This window comes from Ambystoma mexicanum, chromosome 12 (assembly GCF_040938575.1).
Source record: "Ambystoma mexicanum isolate Mex_15411 chromosome 12, UKY_AmexF1_1, whole genome shotgun sequence".
NCBI lineage: Eukaryota > Metazoa > Chordata > Amphibia > Caudata > Ambystomatidae > Ambystoma > Ambystoma mexicanum.
The window spans coordinates 520308200-520333002 of NC_090936.1; the positions used below are offsets into that span (position 1 = coordinate 520308200).

General features: G+C 43.0%; 1 protein-coding gene across 2 annotated transcripts in view; it reads left to right on the plus strand.

Moving 5' to 3' along the window:
* The window catches only part of MKRN1 (makorin ring finger protein 1), a 302715-nt gene that overhangs the window by 221582 nt on the left and 56330 nt on the right, over positions 1-24803 (plus strand). The window contains exons 7-8 of one of the 2 annotated variants that reach the window (XM_069628816.1): positions 12944-13085; positions 21485-21573. In XM_069628816.1, coding sequence (XP_069484917.1) covers positions 12944-13085; positions 21485-21517 — 175 coding nt within the window. In that variant the 3' untranslated portion in view covers positions 21518-21573. Of the gene's footprint in view, positions 1-12943; positions 13086-21484; positions 21574-24803 lie in introns of those variants that run through there. The other variant, XM_069628815.1, reaches the window with a different exon arrangement.

Genomic DNA, 24803 nt, shown 5'->3' on the forward strand with positions numbered 1-24803 from the left:
TCTTTTCACATTGATTGAAACACCTTGGTGAATGTCTTGCTGCAATTCTGACATACTCGCACAAAAATAAATAAATGAGAAAATTAAAATTGGTATATGGTAGTTAGTGTTCAGATCTCCCCTATGTGAATCTACACTTGACATGTACATTTATTGTTTTTATGTGTCAATGATTGATCCAGCATGCATTGGCTATGGTTTCTGTTGATACCTATCTTGTTCAAATGAGCTTTGCCCTAATGGACTTGATAAAGTCTGAAAAGCATTGGCACAAGAAGCACCTGCATATGAATGTGACGTAATAATGTTCACAAACCCCATTTGACTTGATAAACCTGAATCTTGATCGATATTGAATATGAATCAACGCATTTAAAGTACCACTTAATGGTTTTTAGTGTGTGCAGTCCTCCTCAACGTCTATTTAGCCTTGGTCCTTATTCATCCGCTTTGGTCTGCCCTGCCATATTACCTGTTTGGATGTGTTGTTACACCGCCACTCTCGTTTCTTTTAGGCTGGGCTTTTGTCCTTCTATGGCTGGGCATGCTGGAACATGTACTTTCCTGCAAAAGACAAACACTGGCCGGCATTGTGCAAGACATGTATGAGGTGTTTGAGGGTGGTACCTAGCACAAGCGTACTGTCCCCTATATGAAGTGATGGAGGTTGGGGCGCTCTAAACTGCCACCCTCCTTTGGTTGGCTGGGCTTTGCTCTAGATGTCTCACCCCAGGCTGATTTTGGGAGCTGGGGGGCTCCTCCGATCCGTTTTTAGATGGTAAGGCTGTTGAATGTACTAGTCACGGGATGCAAGAAGATCTTTCAAGACGATAGTTGCTAGTTTGAGTCTTTGAAACCATGCCACTCATTTGTAATAGGAATTCTCCATGGTGTTGGAAATGGCCTTCACAGAGCTAAGTTTCTTCCATTAAGCCTTAATCTCCTTGCTGTGAATTTTCTTTCTAATCATTAAGATCCTCACAAACGCCTTTTGTGCTTCCTCTGCTTTCTATTGTGGTGTAAGAGTAGTGCAATTTGATGTTGGTCGGGGGCTTGATCAACCCCTTTTTGTTGTTCGTTATTGACATTCAAAAGATTCTTTAGCTGTTTTTTGGTGCTCCATATTAAGGTAAAAGTTTACATCACTCTCTGGCTGCCATGTAATTTCTTGAAATGTTTATATTAGACTGTCATTGCACAAGCAAGCGAGATCACAAAAAAGGTCTTGGTTCCAGGCAACTGTAATGCTAAATTTTTGGAATGTTTCATATATTTACATGCTTGGTTTCCTGTTGAGACTGGGAATCCTCCATGTCAATACGTGGCAAAGCAGCATGCATGCATGCAGCCGATCTACTTTTTTGTCCCTTCTCCTCTTCCCCCCCCAATGCCCCCCGACATTGAGTTGTGCTATCCTCCATCCTTTGCCTCCTGATGCCATCATCTGATTAATATAGCTGCCGTCTCACATTTTGTATACTTTATCCTGCCATCCTTGCTTGGTAGATGGTTTGATTGCATTTGAATCTGAGTGATGGGAACACTGGAAAACTAGGTGCAAATAAAGAATCTCCAACAGTAGAGCCATCACATTCTTTGAATAGATGAAAAAGTAGTCCGTAATGGTAGGTGGGGTAAGAGGCTTTGCTGTTCAAACTTATTGGAATAAGTTTGAGTACTGCTTGTCCCACTGTAGGCTCCGCCCTCATATAAAAATTCCTACTGTGCTGTTCTTTGTGGTGCTGCCTGGGAGACATCTTGTATAATGTGTGTGAAAAACCAGAGGGTGTTTCACAACCTAGTCCCAGGGAATCCTCTACTCTGGCCAAGGAAAAGCCATCGCCTTTGGGTCCAGACCCTGGTGGTGGACAAGCAAGGGAGGATCACCTGGGTAGGGGGTCCTCGGGGTGGGGGAGAAGCACCCGATGGTGAGACATGGTATTCCCTTCTACAATCCATTTTACCCCTGTCCCTACCTATTTTATGGGAAACTACAGCTCCCATAATTCCTCCCCACTTGACATTGACAACACTACTGAGCCAAGGAAGATGAGGAATAGGCCCAGAAAGATTACCTCTACTGACTTGCAATGGCTCGGTCCCTTTTAATGAGACCAGGCATGTAATCCTAACTATGCACACCTGCCACTTGTTAACACTCCCTGTCAGGATAAAAGGTGGTGCACACAAGCACACTGAGCGAGGCTGGGAACGAGAAGGAGCAGCTCTTTCGGGGCTAATGCAAACTCGGCTATGAAAGTTGGAATGCCAAGGGGCTGATCGGCAGATGTGAGGAATGAGAGAGCCAGGTGAGACTTCCATTCTTTCGGGAAGCTGTAAGCGTTCCAAGTCTGAAGCCAGGTGAGCGGAAGGGAGAGCACTTCAAGATGCTTCAGAGTAGCCCGGTACCCGGGTGAGTTGGGGAGGAGCAGAGGAAGCGTTGGCAACAGCCTTGACTGCTGCATGAAAGACGCTGACGAGAGAAGCCCAATTAACACAACCAGTGAGATGCCGAAGGCAACAAAAGCCTGGTTTGTGTTAAAAGCAAAAGTGACTGTAACAAAGTTGAAGGTTGCGCATGTGCTAAGACGCGTAATGGAAAGGACAATGGTTGATGGAGAAAGTATACAAAGTAACAGAGTGGTCCTGCGAGGCGGAGTCGCACATTCAAAGCTCTATGAGAAATGTTCTGAGTTGAAGTATTTTAAAGGGAACTGGGAGCAAGAAAGTATCTGTAATCCCAAGCGAAGTTGAGCAAATGAATTGCAAAGTATATGAACTTTGAAGGATGCCAAGAGGGCAAAGTAACGGAAATAAGGAACTACATATATCAACAATTATTGTTGTTGCACATGAACTTTGAAAGAGGCCAAGAGGGTGAAGAAAAGAATAAGAAACTACAAGTATTAACAAGCAATGCGAATTCAGAGACTGATTGTTTAATTGTGTGAAGAATGGTGAAGTGGTCATGCAGAGGTCTACGTAAAAGCCTTGCAATTTCGAAAGTTGAGGAACTGTGGCAAAGTGAAGGAACGTGGGGAAGGGAACCCCCATCACCTCGCCCACCCCCCGCCCCCAACAGAGGAAAATTGGCGTGAGACCGGCAGAGGGAAGTCTGTGCTGAACTGTGATAAGGTAAAAATGTGAATGCAAAAAGGGAGGCCTGCTCGAGCCCGGCAAAGGGAAGCCTGTGTTGAAGTGTGGCTAAGTGAGAAGTCAAGAGTAGAACTGTGTGTTTATGAGAAGACTGAAGAAGCCTAAAGAGTTCATTGAACTGCCAAAAACAAAGTTTCGGGCCCAAACTTCTGTTGAATTGTACCAGTAAGCCGGAGTGTGCAAGAATTGTAAAACTGTGCCATCCACCTATCCTTTAAGAAACTCTCGAGACCCTGTGCTGCTGAACATGGGGAAGGGAGTGGTTAGTTAAGCCATTCTGACATTACTTTTAAGACACTATTTTTCCTTTCGTATTCCAACACATTTGGCAATTGGGAAGGGGGGCAAGGTTAGGGATTTTTTTTTTCTCGTTTTTTTGTATAGGCATATTTTATTTTGACCAGACTGAATTCTTTTTGTAATTTTTTTAATGGTCGAGACTACTCCCATTCTAGAGTTGGGGCCAGTTAGAAATTCTACCAGCCCAACCAAAACACCAAAATAAAGGTTTTGAAACTTGTAAGGAAGGCATCGTATCGATAGTAGACGGACGCAATGGATACATGTGGAATTAGCAAGCAGTGCTGTTACATGGCATTGAGTGTGGTCCTCTTTTAGAATGGCAGGTGTTTGTTGGCTACTGTTTATCGAATACCCTGCGTAGATGGCGTTTCCAGTTACACGTCTGCAGAAAAGTAACAGTTGAATTCAAATAGATTGTTTGCTCTTTCATAACTAATGACTCTTTACAACCAATGCAAGTAGAGCTGTCTGCCAGCATGTAATGGTCCATCAAAATGTCAGCAGGAAGTGATTGAGATTTTTATGAGGAGACCATTTAAGCAAAGCTTTGCTGTCTTTGTGACCGGGTCTTTTATTTAAAAAAAAAAAAGTTATTGGCTTTCGCCCACTATTCTCAAGTGGTGAGGAATGTGGCTCATCGTCCAAAGAGGATGTTTCCATGAGGGCTCCAGTTTGGAACAAAAGGAAGTGTCAAGTGTTGTTAACTCGACAAATATTTGTTTAAGTTCAAGTGGCAATATGTAGTAACTTTTAAAACCCGGCTAAAGTTTTCAATTACTAGTTTTCAAGAGTTTACTACTGCTTTGTGTTCTCGTTGACTACTTTTATTCCTTGTAGGTCATTGAATCTGGTGAGAATTAGTTTTATTCTTTTTTTGTGCAAGCTGTCACCTGCGGTCTTTGCATATATGAAAATATTGGAAAAAACTGTGAATCTGATTCCTCCTGCCCCATTTCACTGCATATATATATATGCAGGGGAAGCCTCCCTTTTGCGCCACCCACATTTATCATCAACTTAACCCATCCCCCACATATATATGCAGTGAAATGGGGTGTTAAAAATTCTACATTTCTGGATTTGCAGTAGTGATGGTCTGCAATATTTTGTAGTAATAACCTGTCTTTCTACTTCTTTGTCTGATTTGCCAGCACTCGCGATGGGATCAAATGGCAAATCTGCCGTGCAATGTTTTTTTGTGGCTATAATCCCACATGGTCGCTGACAAACATTCGGGCTATAGTTGAGTAAGATGAACGTACCAGCACATTAGTAACGAGCACTAGCCAAGTTAATCTTCCAGACTTTGGTATACCTGAAATACTTTCTTGCAACTCTGTTGTAGCAAGAGCACTTGTAGAACATTCATTATTTAAATAATGAGGGGGTCCATGTTTAGTGTTCGCTAGCATTTGGCGTATGTCTAATGTGATGAATCCTGTGGAGTCATCACACAATCCCAGCCTAATGTCCCCTAAATATTTAATGGCATGTGACTAAGACTTCCTCTCCAGAATTATCCAAAGTGCCAAGTATGAAGATCCTTTGAACAAACGGGAAGTTAATATTACAACTTCCAGCAATTATGATTCTAGTTTGTTCAGATCTTAAATCTCAGGGAAAGGGATTAACGCCTTTAAAACCCTTATTTAGGTGTAAATCCTTTCAATCCCCTAATCAGAATGAATTAGTTAATAAAAGAACTAATAAGAACTTTATGGACTTGGTTCTGAGACAAGGAAGAGTGGCCCAGAGTTAGTGAACTATGGTTGGTGGTCTAGTTTTTGTAATGACCACACCTGAGCGGGGACCTTTAAACATTTAAAGGCCTTTCAGGTGCGGGCAAGGGAGAAGCTGAAGTTGCTGTTGTGGCAGCAGAAGTTGGCACTCTGCAGATGACGTGCGATATTGAAGCCAGCCAGCCCGCAAGTGAGATGAGCTCTCGACATGCCATGAACTGCTCTGGTAACTGATTCACACCAGGGAGTGCACAGAGCTGCAGAAGCTCCATTGAAGGGCTCTGCAAGTGGCGGCAGATGCAACAGAGCTGTCAAAGGCAGAGGAGGTTCAGAAAAGTGAAGCAGGAGGTTTATCGGCAAGTCAGGAGATGTCAGGACATACCAGTGAGTTGGCCTGAAGCAGGTCACCCTGGGGTGCTCAGAGACCACAAGGTAATAACCATTTTGAATATCGAACCATTGAATTAAGACAAACTGGGTGGAACTCTCTTACTGAGGGATTTCTAATAGGGGAATATTGTAACCTGCATTGCCAAAGCCAAACAAGTGATAAAAGGGGGAACTGGGGGCAACTCTCCTATTAAGGGAATTCATATAAGGGATATTGTAAACCACATTGCTGAATAAGCAATAAGAAAGCAGAGTGGACACAACACTCCTAAGGACATTGTAACCCACTTTGTCATAACCAGAGAAAACTGATACATAGACACATGGGGCTCAACTCTCCTAACCTGGGAGACTCTTGTGACTACATTGTCAAGTTAACCGAAGAGTGATCCCATGGCAATTTGGATTTGATACTCGTAGAAAGCGATGTCCAGAGGGAGAAAGTTGTAACCTGCATTGCCAGCACCCACAAGGTTGCACAGGGAGAAGTCCAAGATCACCGGAGCAAAGCCCTGGTAAAGGGAATCAAGGGGGAGAGCACTGTAACCAGCATTGCCTATGGCAAACAGACCAACAAGAGAATCCTTGTCCTTTTGTGAAACATCCATTTGGAAGATGTAAGCCAATTGTGTTGGAGGTTAAAGGCTGACCAGAGAAGCAGTTGTTGGTTCAAATCTCCCCATTGATGATTCTAGTGTGGACAGTTTGGAACAAGCTTTACCACAGAGTATAAGTAATAGTAGTAGGGAGTTTCATCCTGGCAGGTAAGTGTACCAGGAAGATCATCTAAAGCACTGTTGTGGTAAAAGGTTGTGACAAGGGTGATCTGGTTAGTAGATTTGGAGAAGGAATCGCATAATTTTAGGTACTAAAAATCGAAAAAGCCAGGGTTTTGTACCCTTGCTAGATGGCAATTCCTCACAGATGCACACATGTGTAACCGTGGTCTTTCAAGAGACAACCAAGAGGCCAAATGTTGAGTGTGTAAGCTCTGCAAACCAAAGCCTCTAAGGGATCAATGATCAAAACGTTAGGCAGCGTATATGATGTAAGCTGAGTCATCAGCGGAATACCCCACGGGCGCAGAGGAATCTGAGGCAGAGCAGGACAGCCCCAGCTTCATTGGTGATGCCGAGGAGACATCCGATAGGGAAAATGTAGTCTTCCAGAGTGCCAGTCCCCCAGCTCTGAACATAAAACATCATGCTCTGTTCTGGAGGATTTCCCCTGGCGCCAAAGGCAAACCTATAACGCACACTCGGGGATCATGTGCGACACATACTTTGCCAACGCCAAGCAAACAGAAGCATATTGTTTTCAGCGAAACACATCCACTCAGGAAGTGGCTCCTAAAACTCTGCTGTTCTCTCGGCACATGTTTCAAAAACCATACTTGTCGAGTACTGCTAGTTCTGCTCTGAAAGCATCTAGACATATATAAACCTGTGCAAAACAAAATATTTCAACAACTGTAGACACACCGAAGTCCAGGTACACAGGTGGCACCACCCCTTTAGTAGATGCACTAAATGGGACCAGACAAGCCGAAGAGTATGCTTGCATTTAGGAATAGGTTTGAAAAAACACTTGCCAAAATGGCATCTTGAAAAACATCTCATTAAACAAACTTTTTTTACAGAAGGAGGAGTAACCTCCACCGAAAACAGCAAGAGTAGAACCACTCTCTTATGAGGAGTCCATAATGGTACTAATTGAAGATTAGGTTTTTGGAGAAGACTGAGGCACTGGGCTAGATGAGTATACTATCCCATCATCCAACATTGATAATCCCATATCTACATCACCCATTGATGATCATATTCTATACAATGATCTTAAAAACGTTCAGATTATTTCAAAACTGACACCGAGAAGAGGACTCTGATTTTGTTGATATTCTCAACAAAAAAAAGTGGCAATATATCCTGTTATTGCAATCCGTTAAAAGGAGATTTCTGCTGTCCCTTTCAACTCTGGCCCTAACCAGAGCAGTTAATCCTCCTATTAAAGATATAAACCTGCACCTACAGACCCCCTTTTTATCAAGGGGCATCTCAAACTGGATTCTCTGGTGGTTACTTCTACCTGCACCAGTGCTGGGACTGCCTTGGCCACCTCCTGAAGCTCCTCCTGACACGGGAATTAAAAGGATCAACACAATGCAGAAAAAGGTAGCTACATCAGTTGCTTTCCAAATGCGCATCGCCAATAATGCTACTCTTATGGCAAGTTTTAATGAGGCACAATGAGACCATGTAGAGGACCTTGTTAGCAACGTCCATGAGCCTCTGGGGTCTGAAATGCTCAAGATGCTAACTGAGGGCAAACAGACAGCGAACACCATTATCAAGAATACACTTGATGCCACTGAAACTGCTGATAGAATAGTAGTGATTGGGACTCTAGTCAAAAGAAATGCCTGGCTAAGAAAGTCGGGTTTTTGACCGGACACTCTGGCCACACTACTAAACATGCCTGTAGAGGTTAATGTCTTGTTTGGGAAGGTGGTAGACGCTCTAGAAACCACAAAGAAAGTATGAAACCCTAAACGCTCTAAATCAAATGTCAAACCATTTCAACAAAGAGGTTCCTATTCCAAACACAGTAATTTTCGTAACCAAAGTTGCACAAGATCCTCAGCCCAGTCTGGCTACTTCTCGGGATCAGGCTCCAGCTCATGTTATACCAGCCAATTACTATTTTCTACATCTCAATCAAAAATTCAGAAAGGTGGGGGTGTAGCTGAAGTAGAGGCCAAACCACTCGAGGTTCAGCTCCTCCCACCAAGCAATTGTTACTCCCTCTTTCAGGTCCCCTCCCATACCACCCCAGTAGGGTCTGCATTACATAATTCGCAAAATATGGGAGGGGGGATCAAGAGGGTCAAATGAGTGTTGTCAACAGTAAGAAACGGATATTGCATGAAATTCAAAATACTGCGCAATCATCCACCAAGAGCCAGGAGGGATACCTTTTTAGAACACCCAACGTATTCTACATGCTTCTAGAGAAGGGAGCCATAGAGCTTGTCCCACCATCGAAGGTAAACTAAGGAATTTATTCTGTTTACTTCCTTGTTCCAAAGAAAGAAAAAAAACAAGAGGCCAGTTCTCGGTCTGAGAACAGCAATCACATATGTCACACCTTAAAAGTTCAGGATGACAACATTGCAGGAAGTCATCTCTTTACTCAAAGTGGGATACTACATGGCAACACTAGATTTAAAAGATGCTTACTTTTATGTTTCAATGCTGCCAGCACATCGGAAATGGCGATGGTTCAAAATAGGGTCAGCGCACTACCAATTCCAGGTACTTGGATTTGGGATTGCATCAGCCCTCGAGTGTTCACAAAGGTTCTAGCAGTAGTAGCTGCACACCTGCACATAGAAGGTATCCCTGTGTACCCTTAACTAGACTGTCTCCTATCAGGAGAGACTGCAAATATGTTAACAAAATACGTACAATACAATACATCTTCTGCATCAACTGGGCTTCTCTATCAACAAAAAGTCGAGCCTAGTACCCAGGTCAGGAAAAATGTTTCATGGGGCTATAATTCAATCAAAACACTTCAGTCTTCCCCACTCCAACAACCAGGTCAAAACATACTAAAGCAAATTCCCTGTTATACAGTTGGTTGTCAGATAACGGTCAAGAGGGCAATGTGCTTGCTAGGCATGATTGCGTTCTGCATTTTCATTGTGCCACATGCAAGGCTACTCATGCCAGTACAACAGTGCTTAGCAAAATGATGGTCGCAAGCGAGTGACGATTGAGACAATCTAGTCAAGGTTACGCAAACAGTGATGTTAGTGCTTCAGTGGAGAACAAAGAAACTTGCCAAGGGAAAACCCTTTGTCAACCCACCAACAAACATCACGATCACAACAGACACACACTCAGGTTAGGGAGCCCATTGCCTCCACCATACAGCGCATGGCATGTGGGTGCAGACACTAGCCAAAACACCCATCAGTGTTCTAGATTTGCTAGCAGTCTACAAAAGACTACAAGCTTTACAACATCACTTGACAGAAAAAATGTACTAAAATGGATGGCACAACCGCCATGTTTTACATCAACAAACTGGTTGGGGCTCACTCCCTAACTCTGTCCACACTACCACAAAATATTTGGAAGTGGAGCCTCCAGAGAGGAGTTTACCTTATGTCTCAACATGGTCCAGGGAAACGCAACTGCCTAGCAGCCACACTCAACAGAAACACTGATCACAAGTGGAAGTTGCATTCAGACATTGTAAATAAATCACATTTTTCTCACATGGGGGAGGGGGGTTGGGTTGGGGTGGGAGGAGGGGGTATGACTCAAAACAAAGTTAGTTGGCACAAGAGAAACCGCAAAATGGCTGTTATTCCTCCAGATTCCTGCGAAGGGTCCAAGGGAACGCACTGTGGATCAGTTGGTCAGGGATATTTGCATACACAATTTAAGAGTGATCCTAGTTTCTTCAATTGGACACATCAAATGTGGTATTTCCACCTTCTCAAAATGTCAATTTGCCCACCAATCAAGCTAACATGCCCTTACAATAGGTCACGGAATCCAGGGTTAACCCTACTGCCACATCCTTAGACATCCAATTTAGCAACTTGGCCCCTGAGGTAGAGTTTGGCCACCTCCAATTTGCCTGCATGGAAATATTTAAAGCACGTAAATCAAACACTAGACACTGCTACTTTAACAAATGGAAACGATTTGTAGTATGCCGTAAAAGTCAAAACGTCTGTGCACTATATGCGATTGGTGAGCAGTCAATTGGGCGATCTACTTCACTTGTTAGACTGGAGTCTGGTCTTTAATTAAAAGTCAGTTTAGCTGCATTGTTTGCATATACAATCTCGCAAAGCAAGATCTCTTGGTGAAAGATTCCAGTTGTTAAGGCCTTCATGGAGGGGGGGTTAAAAGACTTAATCCCCTTTTTGCAATTATTTAAATATTGTTTTGAGTAAACTTATGGCCCCTCCATTTGAGCCTCTGTATTAAGTAAGCCTCAAGGATCTTGGTCGTTTTCCTTGTAGCCTTCACTTCTATTAGAAGAATAAGTGAGCGTCCGGCATTGTGTGTGACTGATCCTTTTGTCACAATACATAAAAAACAAAGTGGTCTTAAGACCACACCCACGTTTCTCACCAAAATTAATTTCCAAATTCCAGGTCAACCAGCCCATTGAACTGGCATCATTCTTTCAGGACCCTCAAAACTCAACTCTGAAGAAAGAGCACTCCATAAACTTTGTTTGGAGAGCAGTCATGTACTACCTCAACAAAACAAAACCAATTATAAGAGGGCGGGGGGAAGAGAGACAGACCAGTTACATTGTTTCCCCAGCAGCCGGGAAAGAAGGGGATCCTGTCTCGAAGTCTACCATTGCTAGATGGATAGTAAGATGCATACAGCAGTGCTACACCTTGTCCAACAAAGAGATGCCATATACACCTAAAGCCCACTCCACACATAGTACAGGACCTACATTGGCCTTCATTGCTAATGTACCGCTGGAGGCCATCTGTAGGGAAGCCACGTGGAGTTCAGTGCACACCTTCATTCAACGTTGTGTTTACACACAAGCAAGGAATGACTCTCTGAATTTTTTTTAACACTGCCTGTTCCACCAATCGCATCTGTTCCTTCCATCAACCATCTGGTACTGCTCATTAGTCCATGCAAAGCCTGTGATTCTAAGTAGAAATACATGCCTCGGAAGACAAAAATGGTATACCTGTAATCTTCTTTCTGATGCTTGTATCTGCTTAGATACACATGCACCGACCCTCCTCACCTTTTTGGGAGTAGAAGGTAACGTAGACAACCTGTTTCTAATGTGGACACCTCTTCATTCTTTTTTCACTATATACTTCATGCAACCTCAGGTCAGAAATAAGACAATCGAAGGACCTCGACACTTGAAGGATCATGGGTGCTGTACACATCACAGTAGGGATAATATTACATACACATCGTCCCTTTTTGAATCCGACAAATCATGTAATACTCTGCACCAACCAATATAGGTTGGCCTATCCAATGAATGTGAATCTAAGCAGATACAAGAATCAGAAAGCTGGTTATAGGTATGTGATGTTTATCATATATAGTTCCTACCTACAGGTATTGTGCTTACATCTCGTATTCCGATTGTGAAAGGTCTTGTTAATACATAGTTTGACTGTGAAAAATATGTAATCTATCCAATGTACGTGTTTGTCCTAATAGATATTCCACATGTGATTGTAATGAAGTGTATATTGTCAGTATCCTTGTGTTGTGTATTCTTGGGGGTACGTGTAGGTACCCCCAAGAATACACAACACAAGGATACTGTGTTGTGTAATACAGGATACTGTAATGTTGTGGACATCATTATCAGCATGTCTTTTTCCCTTGAGTTTAAGCCTGACTCCACTTGGAGGACTTGGTTTTGGGCTGGAAACACTATTCCACCTTTAGATGGATTAACTTCCCTTACCAGATCACTGTGGACAATAATCATCCTAACACTGTGCATTTGGGGGGACGGGCGGGGCACTAAAGATTTGCTTGTAGTGAGCTAAATATTTGAGCATCAGATATTTAACTTATAGGATTCCACCTCATGGAAAGCAGCAAAGGCATCTATTGTTAGCAAAGTGGTGTCCTGCATATTGCAGTGTTAGTCATCCAATGACTTGCATCTCAGTCTGGAATGCTTACTTAAGTTTGCCACCGGAGACTCTAAATCCAATCTACAAAGCAGCAGTGTTTGCCTCTCCTGATGTGTCTGTAATATCTATTTGCTGAATGATCCGCAGTTGGCCAGGCTAGAGTGCAAAGCCTCTAATATTTGCACCAGTAAACTCTCCTCCCTCTGACTTGGCCTTCTCAGTAGAACTTTCCCACTGGTTTGGAGAAAGTGAGACTGGACCCACTTCCCCTCCTCCCCCCCCCCCCACAAACCCCACCCATCCCACCACAACCCTCCTGTCATTTCAAGGTGCCCCATGGCATGAGCAGAGGGGAAAAGGGAGTGTGCAAAGGATGCCAGTGGGGGTGCAAGGTAGAAGGGGCTGGACTGAGATGCGCATGTCCCCTGCCGCATATGCTTGGTCATAAGGACATTAAGTTTGGGGAAAAGAGGAATAACTGCCTCTTCGGTTATTTACTTTCACAATTTGTTGTGATCTAATGTTTTATAATTACTTTTGATGAAGCAAGAAAGTCAGTTTAATGTCCTCTCCGCCTCTTCAGATGGTTACCCTACATTCTGTTCTTGGACGGTGAACATTTATCCACTGATTGATATTCCGATGGGAACTTTGTTCACTGGATGTAAGTTTGTGTTATTTTTCTTCTCAGCAACAAGTCATGCCGTTATTTTAATGAAGGTCGTGGGAGCTGTCCGTTTGGAGGTAACTGTTTTTACAAGCACGCTTATCCAGATGGACGTATCGAAGAGCCACAACCTCGGCCGAAAGGCAGTGCCTCGAGCAGGTTTCGGGTGAGTTTTTGCTCTTTGAACACGTCTGAGCTACCTTGGAGCTAACATAGAGCAAGTTTCGCTTTTCAAAAGTCTGCCAAAATCTGGGAGCCCCTCTTCTGAAATTGAACAGGTCCCAATTAACTGTTCTATTGATTCCTGTTGTGGGCCTCCAATGTGGTTTAGCTTTGTGCTGTACCACAGTACAAATATCAGTTTTCATATCGATCTGGTTTTTAAGACCATTATGTTCCTGCTTCGCGTTTATGGGGAACATGCTTTTCATGCTAGACTAGGACATTGTGGCGCTTGAACTGAGATGCATTCTATGTACAATGGGGCTTGAATTGAACTAAGCACAATTGGTTTTGGAAAATCCCTTAATTATTTTCGAGTCGACTCAATGCTTCATTATCTTTTTGTCATTTGGACTGAGGAACTTTCGGGTCTGATTTTCCGGTTTCTCCCATCTGCTTGAAGATGCTTTTGTTGCATTGATTCTGTTGGTAGTGGGTGTCTGTTTTATACACGATTACCAAGAGTTTAGAACACCCCCTATTTGAACACCCCCAACTGGTCAATACTTCTCTTAAAATAAAAAAATAACCTGGCTGATCTTTTCAAAATGGAGCCTGAACATTCTACCGTGATGCCATCCACAAGGCTGGGAATTGCTTTGATGCAGCTAGAAGGGTCATGTGCACGCCCCAAACTCCAAAAGAAATACATCTGAAAATGCCCCAATGCCCTGAGTAGACCTGTAAATGTAACCCCGCCCCTCCTTCGGTGCCTGTTGAGCCAAAGCACCCCACTACCACCATATCACGACACGTTAACCAGTATGCAGTGATAAAATCGTGGCAAAAATGTCACCTTTATAAAAAATTGCGGCAAAAATGCTGTGGTTTGACCCGGTAAAGGTGTACCCCTTATACCATTTAAGGGGAGCGGGGGTGTCCCTGCTTCCCTTAAATGGTATAATGGGTCCGGGGTGGCGGGGATGTCCCCCGCATCCTTTACATGGATTGCGGCGACAAAACCACAGCATTTTTGCCACGATTTTAACACATGGAACCCGTTAAACTGGTAGAAAAGGCTGGATTATGCAGATCAACTCCCAGGAGAATTGAGCCCAGTCAAAGTCCCGCAGGAAGCAAAACGCTACAAAGCAGTGCAGCCTAGAAAAAAGCTGCCACCAACGTGTAGATTGGACAAACATCCGTTGGGAGAACTAGCCTAGGGGCACTTGAGCCCTTTTTAGCTCTAGGCGTTACCCAGACAGCACATAAACAGGGTTGCATGCCGTCTCCAGTAAAGCATTGGATTAAACCTCATTGGGGAGAAAGAGGCAATAACACTAAAAAGCCAGCAAAAATGTTAGAGGGCACACTCTGGACCAATACTTTTTTACCCAACGGAGGCTGTGGTACTCGTGCTATTAGTGGGGGAAGGGTGGTGGATGGTGGCTGGTCACGGAACCAGAGCCTCCTGTCTTAGTCTTTTAACTCTCATTATAAAATGGGGATTATGAATACGATTAATGATAAAAATGCATGACATTATGGAATAAATGCTATCAAGCTGAAAATTCCACTTCACCGGGTTACCGCTGATGGTAAAATTAAAGTATGCAGTAAATGACTATGCGCTAGTAATTGTCTTCATTAAGGTACTGATAATTATCGAACACAATACTAGCAGAGATGGAAATGACCAGCCAAACCTCTCTTCTGGGACATTAGGAGCCATGGTACTATTCTCAAATATTTGACTAATTTACCGAATTCATACTGGCGACAGTTCCTGATGTTTAAAATGAATGCGTTGCCGACGGGTGAAATAAATTATACAAGGAACACCTCTCAAACACCTGTACATTTTGTTGGGTACATAATGTCCCGGAATCTATAACACCTGGCCATTGAATGTCCGTTTCTTCAGATTTTGTGATGCCAAATCTGTGTGTCGCCCACATAGGCTGGGTGAATACAGTCCGTTTGGCAATGACTAGTAGCCGGTAATGATCTCCCTATGACCATGGCGCTAATTAGTTGTACATTCTATTAATCAAATTAAAATAAGGATGACATTACAACTATGAAACTTATATACACGTTATCTGCATAAAGATTTGTTTTTAAGCTTTTTAACACATTTTTTACAAACCTAATTTAATGTAGTATCCAAGGTTTGCTGAAGGAAATTGCTGCATTCATTGACCAATTTTGATGTAGTTGATGAGGAATTGTCAGCTGTTTTTCATTTTGTATTTTTATGACTTGTGTGAAAAGTTTCTTTGTAAACTAGAACACACTAATAAAAAACATACTTAAGCGCTGCAAATCCATTCTGCTATACTGGCATGAAGCTGGAAGTTTTGATTAATGCCCCCTCCACCAATTTGACGCCACTGAATTTCAGCCCCTCATACTCCTCCCCGCCCCCCCCTCCCCTGTTGTCTCTATTTGAGCCTAATAAGAGATGCAAATACCAGTGGGTGCCTCAGTATAGCCTGAATCTTCAAAGCTGCTTCTGTAGTGCAGGTCTTATGTCTCACTCTTTACTGACAGGTTTGACCATTTTTCCAATTGAGTCGGACCTTTGAGGACTACACATCACAATTGTGGCTCTACCAAACGGTGGCATATAGTGATGGCTATAAACCTTTATTTATGTGATAATCAAACCTACCTATCCCTAACTAGAGGTGGTCGCCCTACCTCAAACTAAAACTTTGGCAGTCAGGACGTCTGTGTGGTCCAAATCAAAAATTCACCGTCCTAGCCCAAACTCTTATTCCATGCATGCCACTTAAATCCTAATCTGAGAAAGTTATTGCTACCGCCTAAGTTCTGCCTGGGACTGTTCAGTGCTGTTAAGTATCTTCCATCTTTTGTTGGGGCCCACTTGGTTTCACAGCCTCTGGTATAGGCAGTTTGGGCTTTCGGTGCAGACCCGACAGCCCAACCTTGTCCCGGGAGGATAGCTCAGCGGCAACGTGTTCGCCTAGGAAGCAAGACGACACGAAGCAGCACAGGTTCGATCCCCGGGTCCGAGCTTAGAAACCTCAGGGTTTGTAAGTGCGTTATAAATACGCAACTAAGACCAAAAACAATTGCGCAACTAAATGACAAACCATTCCTGTAACAGTGCCTCGATGCCTGTGGGCTGTGTGAGCGCTTTAAAAAAAATGCAAATAAATAAAAATATAGTTTATTTGCACCTTTTGATGCAGTTCTGTGGTAGGCCAGTGCTGGATCTATTTGTGCTGTTCTTGGGCCGCATGGTCCACCCACCACAGGTCAGGCTACCACCACTTTCTCTTGGTTTCAATTATGCTGGCTCTCGGTATACTTGCAGGATACTCTCTGGGTGTCCCACGCACGCGCGGTCTTTTCCACTTCACTCGGCCGCTTCTCAGTGGGTTCACCTTAGTATCACCTGGTCGCCCTCTCCCGGGCTGGTCAGGCAATGGACCGGTATCGCCTTGCTACAGTGTCTCGCTCGCCCTCTGGTTTTCTCCTATTACTACTGCGGCTGTAGATGTCCTGTAGATTTGCAATATTATACAAAAAAGGGGTGCCTGCTTATCGTCCCAGGTCCTTCAGGCGTTATATACTAAAACGAAAGGGGTTGGACCTAACGGACAGGGAATAGCCACTTAGTACATTTATTTTTTCATGAATACCAATAAATGTTCAAATTTCGTTTCTAAAAACTTTATTCTCATAATAAATTCATATGCAATGCTAAAACATTTCAATAAACAATTAAATGTAAATTCGACTCAGACTGATTCACTCCTACATTCATACTGTTTTTACTTTTTATAACACACTAGTGACATGTGTATATTTTGGCCTCATATATAGAAGGCCTCTTGCTCTATTGAGACAATTCCACAAAAGTCCTCCATCCACTGTTCTGATGGTTCCGTCTGTGCGTGCTTATCACACCGACATTCTTCTACACGTGTTGTCTATTTTCGGGACGTGAATATTCGTCGTCCCTTAATTCATACAACCTTCTTCAGGACAAGATTGATGGGAGTTTGTTTATTCCCACCGATATCGAGTAGGGCGAGTATCACCACCTAAAATACAATAAACTTTAGAACGCTAAAAAACGAACAAAACATTTAAAACAGATTTCAAATTCATTCCCTGTAGGCTATTCCCTCTTGTTTAGAACACATTTAATGTGAAGATATGATTCTAAAAAGTAATCATAGTACAACATCCATGAGTGATTACCTTTACACCCACTCGTATTGCTACGTGGATAAATCCTATTTACATTTTCAATTAGTGGCCACCTCAATCTGCCCACCAACCTAGATGCAAACAAACAAACCGTTCTTTGTTTATTTTTTAGAACGTGATACTTACTTAGAATAGAATCCAATTGATTCTCTCTATTTTCTACGATCTTTTGGCCCTTTTATTTCTTCAAGAGGGGTTCTTCGCAACTCGGGTAGTTACCTATGAGCGAAAATGGGAGAGTTACCGGGGAGTGAGTATTTAAATGTATCTCTAATTGGGCGATTAGAATGGGACTTACAACTGGCTTAAGTTCAATTCTAAATCCAAAGATTTTTCATAGAAGGCCGCCTTTGGTAGCGACCGTGAAGTAGATACTTTGAGCGATTATGTCCGCATTTTTATCTATTCATCCACAGAAAGATAATCTTGGTAATTTAAATCATCCCGCATTGGGCTATTCATAGAGATTACTTCGCTATATCCCCCCTACCTAGGAGTTTATATTTAGAAAAAGCCCCTTTGTAGTCTGTATCTTTTTCATATATTTACATTCTTTATAATGCCCCCTTAGTCTACTTCCCCATGCCTTTATTTCCCCTATACCTAACCCATCCACTCGTCGCGTTAATTCAACGTGTGGTTGATTCCTTTGCATGGGAACGGCTATCCCCGCTCGTGCGCTTACCTGGTAGTTCGATTCGTTCGTTCTGGAAGCCCGCAGTGCTCTGTTTCGTTCTCCCTCTTCCGGTGCTGTTTGTTATTCTGCGGCACGTATCTATTAATGCTCGCGTCACAGTCGTGATCGCGATAGAAAGGGGACTGAAGTGCCTAAATAATAGGTAAACACAAAGGACGGACAAGTTACTCCGTTCCTAGACATCGAGGGACTACTTACCTTTTTCGTGTTAGATCATGTTCCTGAGTGCTAGCGCTTTTTGTTGAATAGGGAAACAACTCAATTTTCTCTGAGATTACTAAACCTTGTGGGAGGACCACCCACATAGTTAATTGTACATATATTTATATATATATACATGGTGTAGAGGTTACGTATATTTGTTTATTTATGAACTGCAAAAATGCAGTAATGCCAAATTGTTGTACAGTTGGAAAACCCTTGTTAACTCATCACCAAAATATATTAATATATTGCAAGTGGATAATGGTCAGACTCTTACCTTTAGTGTGTAATGAGGGCTCCCCATTCCACCGAAATATTGAGGCCATTCTTTACTGTGTCAAGGCGATATATCCATCGTTGTTCCAGTTTATGGAGCATAGTGGATAAATCCCCTCCACTTTTAGGTAATTTTATAGTCTGTGGCACAAACCATCTTAGGTCAATATCTGTGTTTCAGACTGAAATGGTCCACAAGTGGCTTATCAGCCACTTTATTCCGTATACAGCTCCGGTGTTCGCCTATACGTTGGCGCACCTCTCTAGTCGTTTTTCCTACGTACATCAAATTGCAAGGGCAACTAATAATATATAGTTTTACAAAGGTAGCGGGCGCCCCTCTCTCGCAAGAACAGACATGATAACCTGTTCAGTGGTTATTAACCACTTGAGAGTTCGCAGCCACTGCTTTAACTCACTGTGCCTTTCACAGATGGGAAATATCCATTTGCATATCAGTCTTTGTCCTGCCCAGGGGCAGTCCAGCACCGAAATACAATGGCAATTCCAATCTGAACGAGAGTACCACCAGCAACCCCATACACGTGTTTCACCCTTGTTGGGGATCATCAGTGAGGTGAAGCTGATGCCTCTCTAAGCACAGTGAGAGGGAGACCACGTCTGGTTGCCCCCAGGAGACCTAGGGTTACCAATCCCAGGTTCCTTAACAATTAGTTTTACAAAGGTAGCGGGCGCCCCTCTCTCGCAAGAACAGAACTCTGAAGTGGTTAGAGAGGCATCAGCTTCACCTCACTGATGATCCCCAACAAGGGTGAAACATGTGTATGGGGTTGCTGGTGGTACTCTCGTTCAGATTGGAATTGCCATTGTATTTCGGTGCTGGATGGACTGCCCCTGGGCGGGACAAAGACTGATATGCAAATGGATATTTCCCATCTGTGAAAGGCACAGTGAGTAAAAGCAGTGGCTGCGGACTCTCAAGTGGTTAATAACCACTGAACAGGTTATCATGTCTGTTCTTGCGAGAGAGGGGCGCCCGCTACCTTTGTAAAACTATTTGTTAAGGAACCTGGGATTGGTAACCCTAGGTCTCCTGGGGGCAACCAGACGTGGTCTCCCTCTCACTGTGCTTAGAGAGGCATCAGCTTCACCTCACTGATGATCCCCAACAAGGGTGAAACATGTGTATGGGGTTGCTGGTGGTACTCTCGTTCAGATTGGAATTGCCATTGTATTTCGGTGCTGGACTGCCCCTGGGCGGGACAAAGACTGATATGCAAATGGATATTTCCCATCTGTGAAAGGCACAGTGAGTAAAAGCAGTGGCTGCGAACTCTCAAGTGGTTAATAACCACTGAACAGGTTATCATGTCTGTTCTTGCGAGAGAGGGGCGCCCGCTACCTTTGTAAAACAACTAATAATATAAATGGCATTCTTGGTACGGCAATTGGTATGCGTCTTAAATTTCCATTTTACCGACCCATGATTAAATTCATGTCTAGTCTGTCAATGGACAGGACACACAATTGCCACATTTATAGTGGCCAATAATGGGGGGTAACCCCCATTGGTTCAGTATAGTTTGCTCAGAATTCGAATCTCTATGTGTGTACTAGACGTTGCCTAAGATTCTGATTCTTCTTAAAAGCAAAAATAGGTTTTTTTGAGAGAGTTCCTGGTTGTTTGATTAGGTCCCAATTACGGTTCACAATCTTTTTAATTTCATTGCTAACCGGATTGAAAGTTGTTACACACACTAATCTATCCTGTTTCTTTTCTTTCAATAGCAGGCATTCATCTCTGTTCCTATTCAGCGCCCTTTTTAGGTTATTCTTAACCAGTTTATGCGGATAGCCTCTCTCCAATAACCATGCTTTCTGAACTTCTGCATGTCTTCTATATTCCTCCTTCTCTGTACAGTTCCTCCATATCCTTAAAAACTGTCCATAGGGTAAATTTTGGCGTAGGCCCACGGGGTGAAAACTCGAATAGTGGAGGAGGGTGTTCTTGTCAGTTGGCTTCCGATACAGAGTGGTAACCAGCTTGGTATTGGACTTCTTGATAAGTAGATCTAAAAAACTTACTTGATCTCTGTGCCATTCCATAGTGAACTTGATATTACTGTCACATGTGTTAAGCCATATATGGAATTGGTTCAGTGTTTCACTTGTACCCCTCCATATTAAAAATACATCGTCAATATATCTATACCAAGCCCGTAGACCATTGCACAGATCCCTTTGTTGCTTTAACTGGCTAGATTCACCTGAGATGTATTTCTCTTCATATTCAGCCATGAACAGATTCACCACATCTGGGGCAAATGTTGCCCCCATACCAACTCCTTTTCGCTGTTTGAAGAGGGTTTGTTTAAATAGAAAAAAGTTCAGTCATAGCTATTCGTGCACATTCTTGTATAAACTTAGTAGGTGGAACATGTGGTTCTAATCTCTTATTCAAGAATGTGCCTAGAACTTCCAGACACTCTGTCTGTGGAATGGAAGTATACAGGGAGTCTACGTCCATAGTGACTAGAATATCATTGTCATCTACAGTTAAGTTCTGAGTTATCCTTATCATATCACCTGAATCTTTCACATATGATGCCATCTGGCCTGCAAAAGGTTTTAGAAAAAATTCTACATAAACCGAAAGGGGTTCTAGAAGTGAATCAATCGCCGCCACTATAGGTCTCCCTGGTGGGTTAGTCATTCTTTTATGAATCTTAGGCAAGATGTAAAAAGCCGCTTTTTTGGGATGACTTTTTCTAAGGAAGCAACCTTCCTCATTACTGATCCACAATTCTCTTTCTGCATGGTTAGTCAAGCTATTGATCTCATCTTCTAATCTCGATGTAGGATCTTGAGATAATTTAAGATGGGCATTTTCATCGCCCAACAGACGCATACATTGGTTATCATAATTCTCTGTAGAGAGGATAACTATCCCTCTAATCGCCCAATTAGAGATACATTTAAATACTCACTCCCCGGTAACACTCTCCCATTTTCGCTCATAGGTAACTACCCGAGTTGCGAAGAACCCCTCTTGAAGAAATAAAAGGGCCAAAAGATCGTATAAATAGAGAGAATCAATTGGATTCTATTCTAAGTAAGTATCATGTTCTAAAAAATAAACCAAGAACGGAGTAACTTGTCCGTCCTTTGTGTTTACCTATTATTTAGGCACTTCAGTCCCCTTTCTATCGCGATCACGACTGTGACGCGAGCATTAATAGATACGTGCCGCAGAATAACAAACAGCGCCGGAAGAGGGAGAATGAAACAGAGCACTGCGGGCTTCCAGAACGAACGAATCGAACTACCAGGTAAGCGCACGAGCGGGGATAGCCGTTCCCATGCAAAGGAATCAACCACACGTTGAATTAACGCGACGAGTGGATGGGTTAGGTATAGGGGAAATAAAGGCATGGGGAAGTAGACTAAGGGGGCATTATAAAGAATGTAAATATATGAAAAAGATAGACTACAAAGGGGCTTTTTCTAAATATAAACTCCTAGGTAGGGGGGATATAGCGAAGTAATCTCTATGAATAGCCCAATGCGGGATGATTTAAATTAACAAGATTATCTTTCTGTGGATGAATAGATAAAAATGCGGACATAATCGCTCAAAGTATCTACTTCACGGTCGCTACCAAAGGCGGCCTTCTATGAAAAATCTTTGGCTTTAGAATTGAACTTAAGCCAGTTGTAAGTCCCATTCTAATCGCCCAATTAGAGATACATTTAAATACTCACTCCCCGGTAACACTCTCCCATTTTCGCTCATAGGTAACTACCCGAGTTGCGAAGAACCCCTCTTGAAGAAATAAAAGGGCCAAAAGATCGTAGAAAATAGAGAGAATCAATTGGATTCTATTCTAAGTAAGTATCACGTTCTAAAAAATAAACAAAGAACGGTTTGTTTGTTTGCATCTAGGTTGGTGGGCAGATTGAGGTGGCCACTAATTGAAAATGTAAATAGGATTTATCCACGTAGCAATACGAGTGGGTGTAAAGGGAATCCCTCATGGATGTTGTACTATGATTACTTTTTAGAATCATATCTTCACATTAAATGTGTTCTAAACAAGAGGGAATAGCCTACAGGGAATGAATTTGAAATCTGTTTTAAATGTTTTGTTCGTTTTTTAGCGTTCTAAAGTTTTTTTTTTATTGTATTTTAGGTGGTGATACTCACCCTACTCGATATCGGTGGGAATAAACAAACTCCCATTAATCTTGTCCTGAAGAAGGTTGTATGAATTAAGGGTCGACGAATATTCACATCCCGAAAATAGACAACTGAAACACATGTAGATGAATGTCGGTGTGATGAGCACGCACAGACGTAACCATCAGAACAGTGGATGGAGGACTTTTGTGGAATTGTCTCAATAGAGCAAGAGGCCTTCTATATATGAGGCCAAAATATACACATGTCACTAGTGTGTTATAAAAAGTAAAAACAGTATGAATGGTAGGAGTGAATCAGTCTGAGTCGAATTTACATTTAATTGTTTATTGAAATGTTTTAGCATTGCATATGAATTTATTATGAGAATAAAACGTTTTTAGAAACGAAATTTGAACATTTATTGGTATTCACGAAAAAATAAATGTGCTAAGTGGCTATTCCCTGTCCGTTAGGTCCAACCCCTTTAGTTTCTGTAGATTTGCAAGACACACTCTCCACTTTCTGCTTCTACTGTCGACGCCCGCAACGGGCTTGTGTGTTCCAACGAACCACACCGTGCACGTCTGTCTCCTCTGGACCCTCTAGTGCTTTCATTTGGTTTCTCCTTTGATCGCCCCGTCATTTGTTTCAGACAAGTTTATATAACTGGGTCTGCCCTAGCGTAACTTCAGTTGCATCGGCTGTGGGGGCCACTTTTCGTGCTTCCCAACAAGGTTTGGATGTTCGCCTTCGTCTCGGTTGTTGCTACCACTTGTTTGTGCAGTAACCCACCATTGTGGACTTCGGTGGTGTTATCCAGACTTGAGGTGGGGGGTGGTGGGACATGTAGGGCCCCTTTCCAGATCAACATGCTTGTCCCCAGTTGGTTAAGTCTCTCCCTATAAGGTCCTCCCCCATTTTACAGCCCCGCGGGGGAACGGGGGGAGACTGTTGGTTAGCTGCTTCACCACCCTAGCCTGATTGGGAGGCTCCTCCCCACTCTCCCGCCATTTGAAGGATCCTCGCAGCCCAAGAAATAGGCGGTATAGCCTTCATTGGGGCCTAATCTGGATTGGTTTACTTGAGTTATTTAAAGTAATGTCTTTCATACCCAATGAAGCAGTGTGTTGATAATGCAGATGCCGCCAAGTTGCTGTTGAGCATCATACATTAAAAACTGCTCATATGGAAATGCAAAATGGCGTTCTAAAGTGGGGGCGGGGTGAGGCGTCCTGGCGTTGCCATTTTCTTGTGTCCTGTGGCAGTCATGGTAGATTACCCTGTGCTGCAGGGGAATGGAGGTAGTTGGACTGTGTAAAGTTGTTATTGACCTTTGACTTTTCGGTTGACTCAGTGTGGTAAAGCCATGAAGTTTCTACTAGAGACTTTTCTAAACTACATTACTTACCTGTACAGAAACCCTGTCCCTCATAGACTGAAGTGCTATCTCCCTGCCTCCCAGTGCTAACCCCACACTCCCCATCGTCTTCCTTTCTGACCGCTTTACTCTATGGTCCTCAGTGACCAAAGACTCCAGCAATTAATCATGGCTCCTGCTGCCAGGATTCTTACCCCACATACAAAGTCTGCCCTTCACTCGCCCACCATGAACCCAAAACTCTGTTCTGCTCAGCCTGCTTGACTACTGCTTCAGCCTACAATGTACCTACTTTCCCCTGTACCCATGCATTCTCTCCCCTCAACTTCACTACTCGCTCCCTCTACAACCTGTACTGATTTCCCCCACACTACTGCACACCTACACTATGCTGGTGGCTGTGTAAATTCAGACTCTTCAAGTTCCTAAATCAATCTTTCAACAGTCAAGCCTATCTAAATCACAAACTACCACTTTCACCACCCTCCCTCTGAGCTCTCCTTTTGCCCAACGCTCTGAGCCGCCTCCTAATATATCTTTGTATTTCCACCAACCCCCCTCCCCGGCCCACAATATAATATCCTGGCCCATAACTTCATTTATCCCTTCAGTTAAACATTTCAGGATCAGACTTACATTTCCTGTTATTCAGCAAAGGGGCACACACAACACTGCACACCAATTTACCCCAGTGCACCCACCCCTTTTTTTTTTTTTAATGCAACTCTCACTTGTATGTAATTTACTTGGTTGCTACGTGCATCTTCTGTACGTTCACTGT